Here is a 21,147-nt window from a genome sequence, read left to right as displayed (position 1 = left end):
TTTATGGTTTGGCGGTGAATTTTTCATGTTCATAAGTTGATGGTGACATGGCTTAATCCTTGTGAAGTGATAAGATATTGTCTTGACGCATACAAAGACATAATTTCCTAGGAAACAACGAATTGCTTAGTAGAATGCGACAAGGGGTTGATGAGTTATTGGATCGAAGTGTGGTGTTGTGTTATGATCATTCAATGGTTGATATTGTCTGAAAAAATATTGTAATGATCTGTATGATGATCTGATATGATCCAAGATGATTTGTATTGTAAATTCTTGATGTTTCTAGGGTTTAGTAACCGACCTAGTTGTAAAAGTTATTTATGTTGATTTAGATGATGTTTCTTGTGTTGGTGGTTTTTGATGGTATGATGGTAGAATAAGTATCTGGTAGATTACTGAGAGGGGGTTGAATCGGTATATTAAAAAACTAATACAAAGTTCTAAAACTCAAACTCAGTCAAACAAAGTAAACATATCTTAGTCAAGATCAATATTCATAAGAATACTTGAAATCAACCAGTTTAACTATTATGACAAATTTAACAGTAAAAAAATTCAATCTTGTAAACATCAACAGTGATTAATCATAACATGCCTTATCAAAAGTTAACCAAATCAACAAATAAGATCCCAACCACAAAAGAATTCAGCACTTGACACAAATGTTTATACGTGGAAAACCCAAATAGGTAAAAAACACGGTGAGATGAGACTCACAAGGATAGCTATCTGAACTCTTCTGAAGTTTGCCTTGTTAGAAGCCAAGCCTGTTAAAGCTTTACAATAAGTCTTGTTAAGAACTAATTCCGGTTAGGAATCACCCGATTAAGGGATTTATAAATATGCCTTGATGAAAAGAACAATACCTTGTTAGGAGTAACCTCAATGGAGGATTTAAGAATCCAAGATAATGGACCACCTTGTTAGAGGATTTAATGAGTAACCAAGCTTGCTAGAGCTTACCCAATTAAGGGATTTCACTTCTGCTATAATTGTTAGAAAATAATAGGTTTTCTTGATCTGTCTAAGTAGCACTACATTTTCTTGATCAGATCCTTCTAAGATTCAATCCGTCTTCACTCAAAGTGCAGATCCATTCACTGGTTAGGCAACTACACACTCAACTGGTTTCAATCAATCTTTCCAACAACCTTTACAAACAACTTCATCGAACTTAAATATAAATCAATTAGGTTGGTAACACAACAAAACCCTAATTCTCATCATCGAGATTACAAACAAGTCGGTCCAATCTTGACCGTTAAAAATCATGACAATCTCTTCACATTCTTCAAAAAAATTCCAACCGCTCCTTGATCACCGCTTCATTGGACTTTGTAACTCATCACACACTGTGCAATAGATGCAATCTACTTTGCTCCTTCCCTAGACAAAAAAAAAACGTGCCAAAACAATTTGAACATATCCTCATACAATGATCACACATGTCTCTATCATTACTGCTTATTAGATAATAAACCAACAAACTTGATCGGTTAGGGTTTAACAGCTGATAGGGTTTACTGGTTACATTACATAGAAAGGTTTAAACCTTTTCACTGGTTCACCGGTTGAACTCACAAACTTTACATACCGGTTTACAACATCTTCCATAAAGCTCTTCTTATTGGTTACTAGCCAATATCGAAAACAAAAATATCAGCAATAACATGAATACCATTACCAGTTCAATTGACATCAATGACAACATATCATTAATGCAATCTCTATGCAAAATGCCAACAAACTCAAAATGCCAACAATCTCCCCCTTTGGCATTGATGGCAATACAAATATCAACGCCTTTGATTGCTGTTGAGATTGGTGAATAGGAATCCTAGTTTACATTAACAAGTATTCACCTTGATTTGTCTGCCTTCAGCCTATCGCTGGTTCACCTAATCAGACACATAATTCTTCTCCTCAATCACATAGTTCTTCTGCCCCTTTGACAGCAATACCAAAGTGAAAGTAAAACTTGTAAATTTGCTCTCACCATGTATCAACATCATTTTCAACTTGATGCTCCCCCTGTGGAATATATCCACTTTTTCATCAATCCATGTAAAATTCTGCAAGTGGTTCAGGGACTGAAGCAATCAACATCATGCTCAACTAACTTCATGAAGAGGGACAAGCCCCAATTGACTTCTAAGATACTCGAAAGTGGTCTTAGGAAGAGGTTTGGTAAAGATATCTACAAGCTACTCCTTAGTAGAAACATGCTCCAAGATAACATCTTTACTTTGAACTTTTTCCCTCAAAAAGTGATATTTCAATTCAATGTGCTTAGTCCTTGCATGCAAAACAGGATTTTTAGAAATGTTTATTGCACTTATATTATCACACAAAATCTTTATTGGTTATAAGATTTCCATCTTCAAACCTTCCAAAATGTGCCTCATCCACATAGCTTGTGTGCATTTCATATAAGCTGCTACATACTCAGCTTCAATAGTAGATTGTGAAGTGCAACTCTGCTTTTTACTACTCCATGAAACTAGCATTCCTCCTAGAAAGAATGCTCCACCGATAGTACTCTTCTGGTCATCAATATTTCCTGCCCAATCAACATCTGTGTATTCTTTCAAATCAAAATTTCCACCATATGGATACCATATCCCATAGTCAACAGTACCTTTCAAATATCTAAAAGTTCTTTTATAGTCACTCATACCGAAAGTCTTCAAACCCTCTTTCACATACTTGGATTGAGTAATGAAAATACCATTCTTCATCTGTTGTATCTATAAGCCTATGAATTTTTTCTTTCCCCTACTAATGACATCTCAAATTCATTCTTCATTTCATCTGCAAAACAATTACTCATGTCATCATTACCTCTAAATATAATGTCATCTACAAATACTTCACTGACTAGTATTTCATCTCCTTCAGACTTGAGATAAATGTTGTTGTCATCACTGGTTCTAGTAAAGCCTATCTTCATCACATGAGTATAAAGTCATTCATACCATGCTCTGGGTGCCTGCTTTAATCCATACAAATCTTTATGCAATTTGCATACCATGTCTTCCTTATCTTTCAATGCATAACCATCAGGCTGCTCTATATAAACCCCTTCTTCTAGTATCCCATTCAAGAATGCAAACTTAACATCCATCTGGTATACCTTGAACTTCTTATGAGCTGCAAATGCAAGTAATGTTCTGACACCTTCCAGTCTTTCTACTGATGCAAAAGTTTCTCCATAATCTTCTCCTTCTTCTTGCACATAACCTTTGCATACTAATCTTGCCTTATTGCAAACTACAACACCATATTCATTTAATTTGTTTCTAAACACCCATTTAGTACCTATGACATTCTTGTTTATCGGCCAAGGTACCAGGGTCCAAGTGTTGTTCTTCTCAATTTGATCCAACTCCTCCTCCATAACTTTCATCCAATGATCATCACCAAATGCCTCCTTATCACTTCTAGGTTCAAAGGTGGAGATCATGCAAGAGTTCTCTCTTATTCTCCTTCTAGTTAGTACACCGACATCCTTATCCCCAATTATTTGTTCAAGACTGTGATTTAATCTCACATACCTAGGAATAACATGATCATTCTCTTCAGGTCCAGTTTCTTCATTATCATATTCCCTAGAATTTATTTGTTCCAGTTAAACAAGTACATCAAGATTTGCTTTATCGTTTTCTGATTTAATAGTTTCAAGTTCCAAAAGAAAAATGCAAGCATCTTCATCCTTCTTCTTAGAACTGGTTCCTTCTGAAGCTTCAGGACATTCATCTACATGAACATCAACACTCTCAATAATTCTCTATGTCCGGTTGCTGAAGCATTTATAGGCCTTACTCTTGGTGGAATAGCCAAAAAATATACCTTCATCACTCTTAGCTTCAAAATTTCTTATGTAATCACCTCTTTTAATAAAACATTTTCTTCCAAATATCTTAAAATAGCTAACATCAGGTGATCTCCCATACCAATACTCATATGGCATCTTGTCCTTACCTCTTTTCACTCGAACTCGGTTCATTGTGTAGACATATGTACTTGCAACTTCTTTCCAAAATGTTTTTACTACACCTCCTTGTATCAACATAGTCCTAGTAGCTTCAACCACTAACCGATTGTTTCTCTTTGATATACCATTTGTTGTGGTGTCCTTGGTGCAGAAAGTTGCCGCTTGGTAGCATTATCATCACAATACTTAGTGAACTCCACAGAAGTGAATTCACCGCCTTGATCTGTTCTTAGACATTTTATCTTTTTGCCACTCTCTTTCTCAACTAAGGCTCTGAATGCCTTGAATTTACCAAAAGATTCATTCTTACCCTTCAAGAATGTGACCCACATCATCCTTGAACAATCATCAATGAAGATCCCGAAGTATCTTTCACCTTGAATGCTTCTTATTCTTATTGGTCCACATAGATTTGTATGAACTAAATCTAACAAGTTTTCTGCTGAGAAGGACTTTCTCTTGAAAGTTGAAGAAATCATCTTTCGTAGCAGACATTCTTTACAAAGAGCATTAACCAGTTTGTCTAGTTGTGACAGACCTCTTACTATCTTAGACTTGCTTACTTTAACAATATTATCAAAATCTATATGATAAAATCTCCTATGCCAAAGCCAACTATCATCTATTTTTGCAATCAAATAGTATCTAACTTTAGGATTGAGATGAAATAGATTACCTCTGGTCTGTTTCCTGGTTGCAATCAATTCACCTTTGTTGTCAAAGATTTTGCACATTCCATTTCTAAACTCTAGTGGGTATCCTATGTCATTAAGTTGTGCCACACTTATAAGATTGTTCTTTAGGCCTTCAACCCAGTAGACATCGTCAGCACTACTCTTCCCATTAAGAGAAATAACTGCCTTACCTTTGACCATATAGGGCGAGTCATTGCCAAATATGACAACACCACCATCAAATTCCTTCAGGAAACAAAATTTGCTTCGATCACTGGTCATGTGATGTGAACAACCACTATCAATGATCCAATCATGAGAGTTATCCATTCAGGATACTAGTACCTTCTGATTTGATATTTATTCCTTAATATCTACAAACACAATATCTTCACTAGCATCATCATCTGATTCTTCATCAGTAATGCCACTCTCAATAGCTACAAGACAATCTCTCTTTCCTTTACCCATTTACTTCTTAAATTTCTCTCTCTTGTATTCATTTTCACTATTAGGGCAATTTTTTTCTATATGACCAATCTTGTTTCATGCAAAACATTTTAAAGGTAGCTTACCTCTATATTTACCAGTGCCTCTAAGTAGTCGTTTTGCCAACAATGCTTCAAGTTCCACTAAGATGTCTTCATCTTCAACATCTCTGCTTGATCTATATTCATAGCTATGGCTGGTATCTCTACTTCTTCTCACAGATGGGTTAGAGATAGAAGCTCTGAATGTAGATTCTGATTTCTGTACACTACCATCATAGCCATTTAGTTCAAAAGCAGTAAGTTTTCCAATAATAGAGTCAAGAGCTACCTTTGTCTTGTCAATGGATTTCAGCTCCTAAATAGCCACAACTCGAATAGCATAGATCGATAGCAGGGTTCTCAGTACCTTATTGATTACTATGGAATCTTCCACTTTCCTTCCTGCACTCTTTATCTCACCAACTATCTCTTTAATCCTTTGACCGTACTGCTGGATATTCTCACCTTCTCATGTCATCAAATTTTCCTCTTAAACTTTCTTGTTTGGCAATCTTGACATGTTCATCACCGCTATAAGTCTCTTCTAATTTCTTTCATACTTCATATGCAGTTTCAAGACCATGAACATCTAAATATTCAACATCACCTAGGGAGCTAATAATAGCCTCCAATGCCTTGTGATTTTCTCGCTGTTCTTTCTTCTGATCATCAGTCAGGGGTCCAGTAGGTGTAATATACTTATTTTCTATATGATCCCAATACTGACTACCAAGACTCTTAATGTCAATCTTCATTCTGTCACTCCATATTATATAGTTATCTTTGTTGAACTTCAGACCTTTTTTCTTCATCATGATGTACAAAATCTTTTCCTTAAGCTGTTAGGCTTTTAGATTAAGAGGACCTGACACGCCCTAATACCAATTGATGGTATGATGAAAGAATAAGTATCTGGTAGAATACTGAGAGGGGGGTGAATCAGTATATTGAAAAATTGATACAAAGTTCCCAAACTCAAACTCAATCAAACAAACTAAACATATCTCAGTCAAGATCAATATTCATAAGAATACTTGACATCAACTAGTTTAACTGTTATGACAACTTTAACAATAAACAACTTCAATCTTGTAAACATCAATAATGCTTTATCATAACATGCCCTATCAGAAGTTAACCAAATCAACAAATAAGATCACAACCACAAAAGCATTCACCACTTGACACAAATGTTTATATGTGGAAAACCCAAATAGGTAAAAACCATGGTGAGATGAGACTGACAAGGATAGTTATCTAAACTCTTTTGAAGTTTGCCCTGTTAGGAGCCAAGCCTGTTAAAGCTTTACAATAAGTCTTGTTAAGAACTAATTCTCATTAGGAATCACCCCATTAAGGGATTTACAAAAATGCCTTGATGAAAAGCACAATACCTTGTTAGAAGTAACCTCGCTGGAGGATTTAAGAATCCAAGGTAATGGACCACCTTGTTAGAGGATTTAATGAGTAACCAAGCTTGTTAGAGCTTACTTGGTTAAGGGATTTCACTTCTATTGTAATTGTTAGAAAACAACAAGTTTTCTTGATTTGTCTAAGTAGCACTACATTTGCTTGATCATATCCTTCTAAGCTTCAATCTGCCTTCACTCAAAGTGCAGATCCATTCACCGGTTATGCAATTTCAATCAATCTTGCCAACAACCTTTACAAACAACTTCATCAACCTTAAATACAAATCAATTAGGTCGGTAACACAACAAAAACCTGATTTTGATCATCGAGATTACAAACAAGTTGATACAATCTTAACCGTTAGAAATCATGACAATCTCTTCACATTCTTCAAGAAAATTCCAACCGCTCCATGACCACCACTTCATCGGACTTTGTAACTCATCATGTGTTGTGCAATAGATACAATCCACTTTGATCCTTCCCTAGACAAAAAATAAATGCTCCAAAACAATTTGAACATATCCTCATACAATGATCACACGTGTCTCCATCATTACTGCTTATCAGATAATAAACCAACAAACTTGGTTGGTTAGGGTTTAACAGCTGATAGGGTTTATTGGTTATATTACATAGAAAGGTTTAACCCTTTACATCGGTTCACTGGTTCAACTCACAAACTTTACATATTGGTTTAAGACATCTTCGACAAAGGTCATCTTACCGATTACTAGCCAATATCAAAAACAACAATATCAGCAATAACATGAATACCATTACCGGTTCAATTGACATCAATGACAACATAGCATTAATGCAATCTCTATGCAAAATGCCAACAATTTTGAGAAGATTGTGAAGCCAAACCAGAGTGTGAGAAGTCTGCTAGAGTGTTGCATATTTGGAGCATAATTGGATCTGATCAAGCAGCCAGTTAAGTTCTATTTCTAGATCATTCACTGTTGTTTCCTAACAATTGCAGCAGATAAAATCCCTTAACCAGGTAGGTCCTAACAAGCCTTACATTGTAAATCCTCTATCAACATGGCTCATCATCTGAGTTTTAAATCCTCTTGCGAGGTTGATCCTAACAAGTCAAAACTTTTAATAGAGCTCATATTGTAAATCCCTTAACCGGGTGACTCCTAGTAGGTTTTTCTCCTAACTGAGCATCATTGTAAGCTCTTAATCGGGCTAGGCTCCTAATAGGGCACATTCCGAAAGAGTGCACAATTTTTGTGGGTACCAATTCCAACCATCGTTTTTCCCTATTTGGGTTTCCATGTGAAAAACATGGTGTTCACATGGTGAATATTTTTTTTGTGTTGTTATGATTTACTTTCAGGTTATACATGTTGATGAACACTTAAATGAGCAGTTTGATAAATATTTTTAGTAGATGGTTATGAGTGCTTACAGGTACTAGTAAATAAGTTTATTACTGATTATGATTTGTTTTGGTGAAGTATTGATCAGTTTGGTTTAAGATTTTAGTTTGTTGTTAATACTGATTCACCCCCTTCTTAGTATTAACCGGATCCTCTCAATTAAAAATCGATATCAGAGCATTGGTCCTTAGTGTGCATAAAGCTTAACAGCTTGAGAGAAAGATCTTGAAGAAAGATGATGAAGAAGGAGGGTCCTTAGTTTACCAAGGACAACTACTAGATATGGAAAGACCGAGTGAATATATAAATTAAAGGATTGGGTTCAGAGTATTGGAAACATGTGGTAAACAAGTATGCTGCTTCTACTACCAGCCCCTTGACACTAGATGAGCTTAAAGAACAACAAGAAAAAATTCAAGCCTTGGAAGCAATTGTAAGTGCTTTATCTGATTACGAGTATATAGATGTTCATAGATTAGAGACTGCATATGAGGTATGGGAGAAACTAGATTTTATTTATGGAGGTGATGAACATGTACAAAGAGCAAAGGAAGAAATTTAAGAGGCAAATTTGATGATATGAAAATGGTTGATGGTGAGAACATTTCACAATATGGTGAAAGGATTAAAGAAGTTATAGGTGGTATTAACAATGCCAGAGGTAAGATTGATGATGATGTTGTTGTTAGTAAAATGTTTAGAACTCTCCTACCATAATATGCTATTAGAGTTTCTGCAATTCAAGAATTGAGATCTATTTCTAAAGATAAAGTCACTGTTGATTTTCTTATTGGAAAATTGACTTCTTTTGAATTAAATAACTTTGATAATAGTGTTTCAAAACCGTCTGAATCCACTTTTAAAGATTTTATAACTAGTATATTTGTAAGGAAAGGAAAAGATATTTTTTATAATCATGACTAGATAGCGGTAGCAAAGGAGATGGTGATGATGAAGATCATCTGATGGAACTTGAGGCACTATTGGATAAAAGATTTCCTAGAGGCACCGATAAGTATAAAGGTAAATTACCTTTGAAGTGTTTCTCTTGTAATAAAATTGGACACATAGCTGCTAATTGTCCTAGCATTGATAAGAAAGAGAAGTTTAAGAAATTCAAGGGAAAAGGCAAGAAACAATGCTATGTTACAGTTGATGAAGGAGTAATTGATGAAGAATCAGAAGAAGATGACAATGAGGAGATAGTGTTTGTTGTTGTGAAGGAAGATCTAACTGATGAAAAATATTTGGTATCACTTATGGATAGCAGTGATGAATGGATAATAGATAGTGGTTGCTCACACCAGATGAGCGGTGATAGAAACAAGTTCATATCCCTTGAAGAATTTGATGGTGGTGTAGTAAGATTTGGTAACAACTCACCCTGCATGGTTAAAGGTAAAGGATCTATTTCATTAAATGAAAAGAGTAATGTGGATGATGTCTTTTGGGTAGATGGATTAAAACATAACCTATTGAGTGTTGGTTAGTTGAATGACAAAGGATATCACTTTGAATATAAGAATGGAGTGTGTAGGATTTTTGGAAGTAATGGAAAATTGATTGCTATTGGAAATAATACAAAACATAATCTTTTTTATTAGAATACTAATGTGAATAGTTGTTTGGTGGCTAAGATTGAGGATAGTTGGTTATGGCACAAGAGGTTTTGTCATGTGAACTTTGACAATTTGATAAAGGTTATAAAATCAAGTATTGTGAGAGGTATGCCCCAGCTTGTGAAACCAGACAATGTATTTTGTAAGGACTGTCAGATGGGTAAGATGACTTATGTATCTTTTAAGAGTAAGTCTTTCTCTTCTGAGCATATTCTTGATCTAGTTCACACTGACTTATGTGGACCTGTGAGGACTAGAAGCTTTCATGGTGATAAGTATTTCATGATATTTACTCATGAGTACTCAAGAATGATGTGGATTACATTCTTGAAGGAAAAGTATGAATCTTTCAACAGGTTTAAGGCATTCAAAGTTTTAGTGGAGAAGGAAACATGCAAGAATTTAAAATGTCTGAGATTTGTTCAGGGTGGAGAATTCACATCTAATGAATTTGTGAGATATTGTGATGAGAATGGAATCAAGAGGCAACTATCTGCACCAAGGACACTGCAACATAATGGAATTGTAGAAAGAAGAAACCAGACTATAGTTGAAACAACAAGAACAATGTTGAATCAATGTGAAGTACCGAAGATGTTTTGGAGAGAAGCAGTTAGCACTGTTGTTTATAATTTGAACTGGGTACTTGTCAAGAAAGGTAATGATAAAACACCTTATGAATTGTGGCATGGCAAGACTCCTAATGTAAGTTACTTTAAAGTTTTTGGGAGTAGATTTTTTATTAAGAGAGATGATTTCACTGGAAAGTTTGATGCAAAGTGTGATGAAGGTACATTTCTTGGTTACTCTACAAAAAGTAAGGCTTTTAAATGCTATAACAAGAGAACTAAGATCATTGAGAGTATAAATATTAAAATTGATGAACTCTCTGAGAAACCTGATGAGACCTGTAGAATTGAACCAAAAATGATGAAGAAAAACTTGTGTTTATAGAACCAAAAGTGCAGAAGAGTGATGAAAAGAATGATGCAAAAATAGGTGCTCAACTAGTAAATGAAGAAAGTGATGAAGAAGATGATGAACATGAAGCAGATGGCACAACACCTGAACCGATAATACCAAGGTATGTCAGACTAAATCATTTAGAAGACCAGATTATAGGAGATAAAAATGCTGCTGTACTGACTAGAAGGAAAATCAGAGAAAATTCCTGTCTGATTTCTACTATTGAGCCTAAAACAGTGAGAGAGGCATTGAAGGATGATGATTGCATTAATGCAATGAATGAAGACTTAAATGAAATAGAGAAAAACAAGACTTGGACACTTGTTCCTAGATTGGAAGACAAGAATGTTATTGGCCAAAAATGGGTCTTTATAAACAAGTTGAATGAAGAAGTCACGGTTGTAAGGAATAAAGAAAGACTTGTTTGCAAAGGCTATGCACAAAAAGAAGGAGAAGAATATTGAGACACTTTTGCACTGGTGTCAAGATTGGAAGGTATAAGAATGTTATGTTCTTATGATGCATTTAAGAGCTTTAAAGTTTATCAAATGGATGTTAAACCAACTTTTCTTAATGGTATCCTTGAGGAATAAGTTTACATAGAAAAGTAGATTATTCAAGCATAAGCTTAAGACAATTTGGCAAAAAAGGGATTGTTCAAATGAAAAGAAACATTGTCTAGACAAATATGGAGGTTGAGGATAACTGGGATTTTGATTCTTCAATGAATAAAAATGATGTAAAGATCCAAAAGTATTTGGCCAATCAATCGAATTTCCTCTGCAAGATTAGACTTTTAGTCTTCTAGTTGGAAGGGATCATTTCTTCATATAATATTTTAACCATTCTGATAGAGAATGACCAGCAGGGTGGCAAGCATCATAACTTGATTTTTCTTTGTCTGAGATTGCATGCACACCTAATCAAGATTGGATTCCAGCATACTAGTGAGGATAGTAACAATTATCTTAAGACTAATGGAGACAAAATGTTGACAGCTGAAGTTTTTGTGGATGATATAATTTTTGGTGGTAATGATGATTTATGTATGGATTTTTCTGAGGAAATGAAGAAAGAATTTGAGATGTCTCTTATTTATCTGATTAAATTTTTCATTGGGTTGCGGGTCCAACAACTGGATGGTGGAATATTTATCTATCAGACTAAATATATAATGGAAGTATTGAAATTTTTTGGCATGGAAGATTGTAAACTGATTTGTACTCCAATGGTGACAAATTGTAAATTATCCAAACAAGATGATTCACCCTCTATTGATGAAAAATAATACAGGTCCATGATTGGTAAGTTGCATTATGTTGTTCACAATAGTCTTGATATTACACATGATGTTGGTTTGGTTTCTAGATTTTTGAAGAATCCCAAGGAGATTCACTTGGTAGCAGTGAAAAGGATATTCCAGTACCTGAAAGGCACAATAGATTATGGTTTATGGTATCCCTATAAAAGTGATTTTTGTTTGAAAGTATTTACTGATGCAGATTGGGCAGGCAATGTTGATGATCGGAAAAACACTAACTTTGGAGATTTTCTTCTTGCAGGTAGATTGGTTGCTTGGACAAGTAAAAAGGAAAACTTTTGCATCATAGTCAACAACAAAGGCATAATATGTGGCTGCATCAATGAATTGTACACAGGCTATTTGGATGAGACATGTTTTGGAAGGTTTCAAGCATGATATGTGTGAACTGGTAATAATTTATTGTGACAATACTAGTGCTATTAATATTTCTAAAAATCTTGTGTTACATGCAAGAACAAAGCACATAGAAGTAAAATATCTCTTTCTGAGGGAGAGAGTATAGGAGAAACAAGTCAACATGGAATATGTGATAAGCAAAGAGCAGCTAGCAAACATATTTACAAAACCTTTGTTGAAGACAACCTTTGAGTACCTCAGAGGTAAACTAGGGTTTAGACCCCTACACAAGAAAAACTAGAATGCATGAGATGCATCAATCCATTGGACTTATTGAATATTTTTCATTGAGAATTGATGAGATGCAGGCTACTTCGGAGGGGGAGCAGCTTAGATATGGTTAGCAGAGATGTTGGAGACAACAACAACAACATATATGAAGACCAGCGATGCATATGCACCTTTGGCATTGTTGTCAAAGGGGAAGAAGATATATATTAGCCCAAGGGGGACAAGATGTGTAATAGTACAATGCAGTTGACAGTTGAATATGTTGGCGTTTATGTTGGTGTTGCCATGAATGGCAAAGGGGGAGAATGTTGACATGATTGGCATAATTGATAATGAGATGTGTTGATGACCAGTTACTGTTGATATATGAGGAGAATGTTGACTTAATGACATGATTAGTTATTTGTGTTGTCATTGATGGAAACTATGACAGCTATGTTTATTCATGGGTTGGGTGCAAGAAGTTGGGTCGCAATGATGTGGAAGTCCACGAGAAAAACAATTTGCCGCTAGAAATGAGCGCCCATTTTTTAAGAAACGAGTGCTCGTTTTTTAAGAAATGAGTGCTTGTTTTTTAAGAAACGAGCACCCGTTTAGCTTTGAGGCCTCGAACCATAGAAATAAAATGGGTGCACGTTTTGAAAAATGGGTTCTCGTTTAGGATCGAACCCCCACACAAAACAAGTGCATGAATTTTAGAAACGGGCACATGTTTTTGAAAACAGGTACACAATTTTTTTAAATGGGTGCAGGTTTCTAAAAATGGGCACATGTTTCTTAAAATGCTATAAATTTCTAAACAGGTACCCAGTTTTTAAATTTTAAATAACGTGCGCCTGTTTCAAAAAAGGTGGAGTGAGAAAAAACCCTATGCCTCGGTTTTGGCTTTGGGTTAGGCTTGGCGGGATGAAGCCTATGCTTGAACCTCCAAAAAATGGCTAAGGCAAAAGAATATCATATTTTTGCCTTGCCTGAATTTTTTGAGGGCTTTCCTGATCGAAGTTTTTGATGAAACAAAAACCCATTAAATTTCTCAGTGTCTTAATTTCAAAAATATAAATTTCATAGTGATAAGATTATTTTTATTATTTTTGCAGTATTTATTAATTAAAAGTGGTACCTAAACCTAAAATACTGAGGTTTAGTAAAACTTTAATAACTTTTTTGTTTTTAAGTTTTAAAAAAAATAAATTAGATGAAATCAATCTACATACAATATTTTGAAGTATAAAATTAATAAATTTAAAAATATGAATTTTTCATCAAATTATGGTGGTCGTACACTTGACGTTTTGAAAAAGACCTTTATAGTCAATTAAAAATTAATTGAAAAATATATATTCAATAAAAAAACAAGGAAAAATATTCTCATCAATATTTGGTATCTTAGGTATCTTTTCCCAGAAGGATTTGAAAAAATTCATTTATTTGCGTCAAAAAATGGTAGTCGTACACGTGTGGTATGGTCTTGAAATAGGCATTTTGAAAAAGTGGTTTATAAACATGCCTACTAAAAAGCAATTTTTACCATGTGGGTATTGAAATAAATTACATATTTGAAAAGTAGACTTTGTACACTACATTTTCTATTAGTGAAGTCTCGTGAGATTCAATCTCTACATGCCTCAAATTTTGACATCAATCGACAGAAAATATGAAAAATAGAGAAAACACTTCCACTTTTTGCCCAAAAGTGGGACTCAACTTCTTGCAGCCACCCCATGTTTTCTTTGTCATCGGTCATCTAGGTTTACTTGTGTAGGCTAACCGACAATGGTAATGGATTGAGTTGGTAAGGTAAAATATGAAGTTGATAGCGAACTGGCAAATATGACTTTAACCGGTAAGCTGGAACATAGAAGGAGATGGTTGCAATATAGATCCATGTTGAGTAAGTTGTTGCGGTTTGGAACATGTGTTTATATCATTGTATTGAGCTTATAATCGGAAACACATCATGTTTGAATGAACGGAACTCATATTTGTAATTTACTATTATATTGTTAGTAGGGTTTAAGAACCAGTAACAAGATATCCTAACCGGTGATATTTTATGGTTTAGTGGTGAGATTTTTCATGTTAATATGTCAATGGTGACGTTGCTTAATCTGTGTGAAGTGATAAGATATTGTTTTGGCCTGTACAAAGAAAAAATTTCTTGGGAAGTAGTGAATTACTTAGCAGAATGTGACAAGGGATTGATGAGTTATCAGATTGAAGTGCGGTGTCATGTTATGATCATTAAATGGTTGATATTGTCTTGAAAAATGTTGTAATGATTTGTATGATGATCTGATATGATCCGAGATGAAATGTATTGTAAATTTTTGATGTATCTAGGGTTTAGTAACTGACCTAGTTATAAAAGTTATTTATGTTGGTTTAGATGATGTTTGTTGTGTCAGTGGTTTTGAGAAGATTGGGAAGCTCAACCAGAGTGTCAAAAGTCTGCCAGAGTGTTGCAAATTTGGAGGATAATCGGATCTGATCAAGCAAGAAATTAAGTGCTATACCCAGATCATTCACTATTGTTTCCTAACTATTGTAGTAGATAGAATCCTTTAACCATGTAGGTCCTAACAGGCATTACATTGTAAATCCTCGAATAGGGTGGCTCATCATCTAAGTTTTAAATCCTCTTGTGAGGTCGATCCTAACAGGTTGAAGCTTTTAGTAGAGCTCATATTGTAAATCCCTTAACCGGGTGACTCCTAACATGGTTTGGTCCTAATTAGGCATCATTGTAAGCTCCTAACTGGGCTAGGCTTCTAACATGATGCATTCCGAAAGAGTGCACAATTTTTATGGGTACCAATTCCCATCGTGGTTTTTCCCTATTTGGGTTTCCACATGAAAAACATGTTCATATGGTGAATGTTTATTACTGATTATGATTTGTTTTGGTGAAGTATTGACCAGTTTGGTTTAAGATTTCAGTTTGTTGTTAATACTGATTCACCCCTCCTCTCAATATTAACCAAATCCTCTCAATTAACAATATACTACAACTAGAAATCTAATCACCAGATTCCAAAGAATCAAAGAATTAAAGAACTCCCCCTTAGATCAACATTTTTCACTCCTATACACTTCCCCTTTGACATCAATGGCAAAGGTAGGATACTAGAACCCAAAAATTCAAGCCAAAGATTTCTATATACACACAGACTTATCTCACAAAAATTTAAAGATATCTGCATAGGCGTTCTTCAATGTGTTCAAGTGATTTGTCCAACCTTCTACAGATCCTCAAAGAGAGTTATGAATCCACTGAAAAGATATGCTTGTGCTCTTTGTAGCCTTCTACTTCAGGGCTTCTTCATCAATGCTTTGACTTTCTTTCTCCTTTAACTTATCAACAAGTTATTTTCTCTTATCTTTACTAGGTTTTAGATGGAAATGAGCCTTCATTCAAAAGCTATGGTAAAACTTATCTTGGAGGTTTTTCGACATTTCAATATTATTAATATTTAACTTCTCCAACTCATGCCTTATACCAAAAATCAATCTGCATCGAAAAAAATGTACAAGAGGGAATTACAAATATCTGAAAATATTTTTAGAATTTCTCTATTAAAATATCTTTTTGGGAGGCATTGAAATATGGTGGCAAATAATTTATTTTTCTCAAAATTAAATATGTTAAAACTTACAAGAAAGGGCATTGGAGGTTTATTTTGGTGCCTTTCAATTCACCAATATATAAGGAAATATGTAAAGGAGTGGGTCTTGGAATCATTTTATTGTTTTGCCAATGTAAAGAACAAGATAGAAGGAAATGAGAACAAATTTTCTATTTGATTGTTGCTCCCAGAACATGATTTGAGTTGTTTGAGGAATTAAAGGATACAAATTTTAGAGGGGATTGGGCGCCTATGCTAGGGATAATGAAAAGCCAAGCTTGAAGTCAGAAAATGGGCTCCATATAATGAAAGACTTTACTAAGTTTTGGAAAAAACAAAGATGTATAATAAAAACAAGAAAATGAAATGCCAAGGATGGGAAAAAAGGGGAAGATTAATGATTCTAATGCCTTCTTTATTGGAAGTTTAAAATGCAGATTTAAACAAACTTTTGATTTTTTTTTGACAGTAGAAGTGGGATACCATGCAATGTTTGGATTGAATAAATTGCAAATTTGCAGTAGATTAAAGAAGGATTTAAAACTCCATTCTAAATGTTGTGAGAGGTTCTATTATGGAAGGAGCTTTTCGTGTTTTCAAAGAGGAAAATGCAGACTGTATCAAAGAGAAAATTGTGACGCTAAAGGCTAGAGTAGTTTGGTGAAATGAAACTTTAGTTTTGGAGATTGGAACGATTTGTGTGATGTCCATATTGGAATGTAAATTCTGAAGTCATTGTACACTTGAAATTGAATTAATAATACTCAAACTACTTAATAAAGTTACTAATTAAGAATTACAAGCTTAAACACATTCAGAGATAGATACTATCTCAGTGATCCAAAAAAAACTAAGAGTTGAATGTCAATTAGTTATATCAACATATGAGATTTGTTATATTAGACACAATAGAATAATCTATACAAATGAGAGGAGAGAGCGCCACTATTATCTGTGTTGGGCTTACATGAAAACAAGTAATAAATAGAATTCAGATATGTACAACTTCTTGTGTTTATTTTGAAAAATGAAATTAGATAAAAATATTTAATAATGTGCTTTTACAACAAGACACATAATTAGTAGTGTTGATGACAATAATGTGTTGAAATCTTGTTAAATGTTGTTTATGGAATAAATCATAATATTACATATTTTTGTCCAGTAGATTCCTTTTCATATTGATTATTTTAATATTCACTTAGCTCTCGTGAGTGGATCAGGAAAAACTCATTTTCAAATTAAAAATTGTAACGAGCATTTTATATTTAATGTGTTATTATATTATTTTTTATTGAACATTCATAAGGGTAGCCTCCTTTCAAGTAGAAAAATGATCTTTATCATTTCACTATATAGATTTTACACCTAGAAAGTACATGAACAAATTTTTTTGATAACAAAAATGTGTTGAAATCTTGTAAGATGATGGTTGTGAAATAAATTATAATTAAATTGGATCAATTTTCATTTGCTAGGAGTAAATTTTTAAATTTGCCTATGGTTACACATGGCGAAAGGAAATTGTAAGTAAAACAATAATTATGTATTGAAATTTCACACTTCTAATGACCATGGAGCAATCAATGTCTTAAATTTTATTGGAACTATCTTTAACAAAGATTTGAGTTATTTCTTTTTAATCAAGAAAAAATGAGAGAGAGATAAGCAGAGGGAGTGTAGCTCTTCAGATGGCAAGCCCTCTTATAATCACTTGAACAATGTGCAATGGATATATTGTTGACAAATCAAGAGTTCAACCCATGAAATAGACTACTTAAAATGAGAATCAATAGGTATTGAATGAGCTAACCTCTGCCTAAAATTCAAAAACATATTCTTTCTCATTATTAGACAAGTAATGTAACAAAATTTTTACTCAAAGATATCAGTTTTCCACAATCCGTTATGCGTTTTGCTATTCTTTCTGGATTTGATTGTGTCTGTATTTTTGCATCAATGTTTTGGATCACACTCTTGATCCATCATCAGGATGTTAGAGAGCTAGAAGATTAAAATGATGGAACACTTAGTGTGACCCAAAATACTGATGAAAAAATACAAACACAATCAAATAAAAAACAAATAAGAAATTTTTTTTACTCACAATTAAAAAAAGTTATTATTCGGTATGATACATAGACCAAGCTTTCTCGTAGTTAAAAAGACAAAAAGGGTACATTGTTATTCATTCTAGAATAACTTATTTACACTCTAAAAAAACATGGACAAGCCGAGCAGAAGGTGTACACACTTGGATGAGACGGTTTCTGGATGTCAGAGTTCATACTTGAGGAACAGGCCGGCTTCTTGAAACTTATTTTCCACTACCAAATTGATACGACTACTCATTTCTGGCGTGAAATGATTCTTCCAATCACCCACCTCACCTTTACGATAAAACGATCGATTGTTTACATTGGCATTTTTGTAAGTCGTTTTGCCATTTTTGTTAACATCTAGAGTGGAAAGAGATTGAAAGCTGCACTGACTGTCTATGTAACGAATGTCTTCCTGTGTCAAAGAAGATTGGCCTAAGAAATCCGAAATCTTTTTGACGTAGGACAAAGAATCTGCTTTCATATCTTCGTATGTCAAAAACAAGATGTTACTTTGTCTCCTACTGGGATTCCAAAAGCTCAAGACATGATCAACAAAAGGACCAAAGAGAGACGCACCATTACAGAAGGAATCAAAGAATACCTCCCTAGAAACTGGAGCTGTGGTTTCAGTATTGAAGACAGCTTGTAGTGCAGGCAAGTACTTCCAGTGGGAAACGAAAGTGTCCTTGGGATTTCGAGCAATATAAATCATTCGGCAGCCCAAAGACGTGATTTGAGGTGGAAGAGCAGAGTAAGGCAGATGGGTACTAAGCAACCTTGGGGAAGGCATTTCTGCGATTATAGTGGAGGTATTTGCATTAGGCATTGATCGTGAAATATAACTTCTTTCTATGTTGTAAACCAAGTCATGGACGCCCTTTTCCTTCAAAACGTGGCTCTTGCTTTCGCTCATAATGCTGGCAACAATAGCTTTCAGCCAAGTGGTTCCCGTTTTCATTCCAGAGCACACAAACACATCGTCCTTCCGTGCTTTGAACTGTGTCTTCATGTTCATCACATCTTTCAGACTTCTGGGCTGGTAGAAGAAACCATCATGTTCAACAAGCTCAATTCCATACGGATTTTCTCGAGCCAAGGCCATAGACATATTCAAACAAATGTTAAGAGTAGCTTGCATGTTAACAGTCAATCAATGTAGTGCATATATAAACAGATCGATAATATTGAAGATAAGTGCGAATCTCTAACAACAGATTTTATGTCTTTACCATCTTTACCTTGCAGTGGTTGAAAGACCCCAGTTGCATTATAATATTGAGTACATTATTTGTCCGTCTGCTCACAGGTCCATGTCGTATGTAGACTATTCCATAGATATAGTATTTATGTTAAGGTGGGTGGAGACGAGAAGTGCTTGAGCAATATTTTATACTAAAATATTATATGTAGATGTAACGAGTCAATTAAAATTAGGTTGAGAATTAGATCTAAGATTCTATGAAAAATATATAAGTCAGATACATCATAGATTTGAAGTAAAGATTTAAATTAATGGTATGATTACTAGTTGGTGTTCGGTAGAATACTTTGTGTGTTTATATTATGTTCTTCTTTGAGATAATGCTTGAAATGATAATATTTGAAAGAATAGAAAACTAGTTGAGAAGAAAAATTAATATTATATGGATTTAAGGTGATGATATGCCATCAATTGGCTAAGGAATGATAATTTAGAAAAGTAACATAATTGGTTATTCCTCTTTGAGAGATTATTCATGTGAAGATAGCATGAGTGGTCTCTGAGAATAAGAGATATGAAGGAAATTTCACATTGAAGGTGGAAAATGATGAAAGAAAAGGATTAGGAAAATTTAAAAGACAATTGCAAAAAGCGTGATTATGGATAAAATGACGATGAGGATGCGTTATGGAAACTTTGAGTATAAAACCTTAATCTGGTATAGCAATGAATGTTATACACTAGAGTATATAAGACCATGGTGACAATGTATCCAATGTATGAATTGACTCTTAAGAAAAATAATGAACATGAGGGTGCCTAGGAGTGAACCCACAATAGTAAGTCCCATGTTTGGTAGATCACATTTTTTAAGGTGTTGGGTGCTCAAAATTCTCCAACAAGTTTGTTTTGAACAAAGGTCTGAAATTAGTGAATAAAAAAAGAAAAAAGTGAAATGACTATGTTTTCTCCATCATCTTTCTTGTAGCATGGCTTGCATCCAATGAGCTCAATAGTGAATCACATATTGACATTAGTTAGGTCATTGTTGACTTCTAGAGTGCACACCTAGTTTAGCACCCGCCTTGGCGCAGTTGCATTTTGCATTGCATTTCCCCTTTAGCACTTAATTAATCAAATTAATTAGGTCTAAAGGTTCTATTTCATCATTTTCCACATCATAAAGTCGGGCCCTTTCATTAAAGCGTGCCCCTTTCATTTTATTCCTCCAATACATCACTTAATCAAAAACCCTAATTAGGCCCTATTCTGAGCTTGGGGGCTTGATTTCGGGGGTCAAAACATCTCGAAATCACCTGTAACTTCAGGATTCGCTCTAAAATCATCATATTCGACGGCCCTGATAATTTGGTGAAAAGTTGTCGGGACCGTGGCGCCCGGAGTGCACACGGTCCCGGACATTTTTTTCGAAATTTTAGGAGCGCGATCCAATCATAAAATAAAGCTTAACCCCAAGAAATTGGCAGGATATTCAATCTCTAGGTCGGCCAAAAGTGGGAATTAAGACCTAGGGTTTCATACATAAGAGCTCTCTTTCTTCATTTGAAGGGATCAGAATTTTGTTTTCAGGAACCTCATATGCAGCGAAAGGGCAGATCTTTGAAGACTTCAGCAACAGTCAACATTCATCCTCTAAGCATTCTTCAAATCCATTCATCC

General features: G+C 34.5%; 1 protein-coding gene across 1 annotated transcript; it reads right to left on the bottom strand.

The window, feature by feature from the left end:
- Positions 1-18,441: 18,441 nt before the first annotated feature.
- On the bottom strand, positions 18,442-19,404 carry LOC131031310 (cytosolic sulfotransferase 18-like). The gene has a single exon (XM_057962401.2). The coding sequence runs from the start codon at positions 19,402-19,404 to the stop codon at positions 18,442-18,444; it is 963 nt and encodes a 320-aa protein (XP_057818384.2).
- Between the last annotated feature and the right edge of the window lie 1,743 nt (positions 19,405-21,147).

Source organism: Cryptomeria japonica, chromosome 5, assembly GCF_030272615.1.
Source record: "Cryptomeria japonica chromosome 5, Sugi_1.0, whole genome shotgun sequence".
Taxonomy (NCBI): Eukaryota; Viridiplantae; Streptophyta; class Pinopsida; order Cupressales; family Cupressaceae; genus Cryptomeria; species Cryptomeria japonica.
This window is presented reverse-complemented; position numbering and strand designations above follow the sequence as displayed.

Coding starts and splice junctions, on each gene's coding strand:
- LOC131031310 (XM_057962401.2), bottom strand. CDS start 19,404: ATGCAAGCTACTCTTAACATTTGTTTGAATATGTCTATGGCCTTGGCT.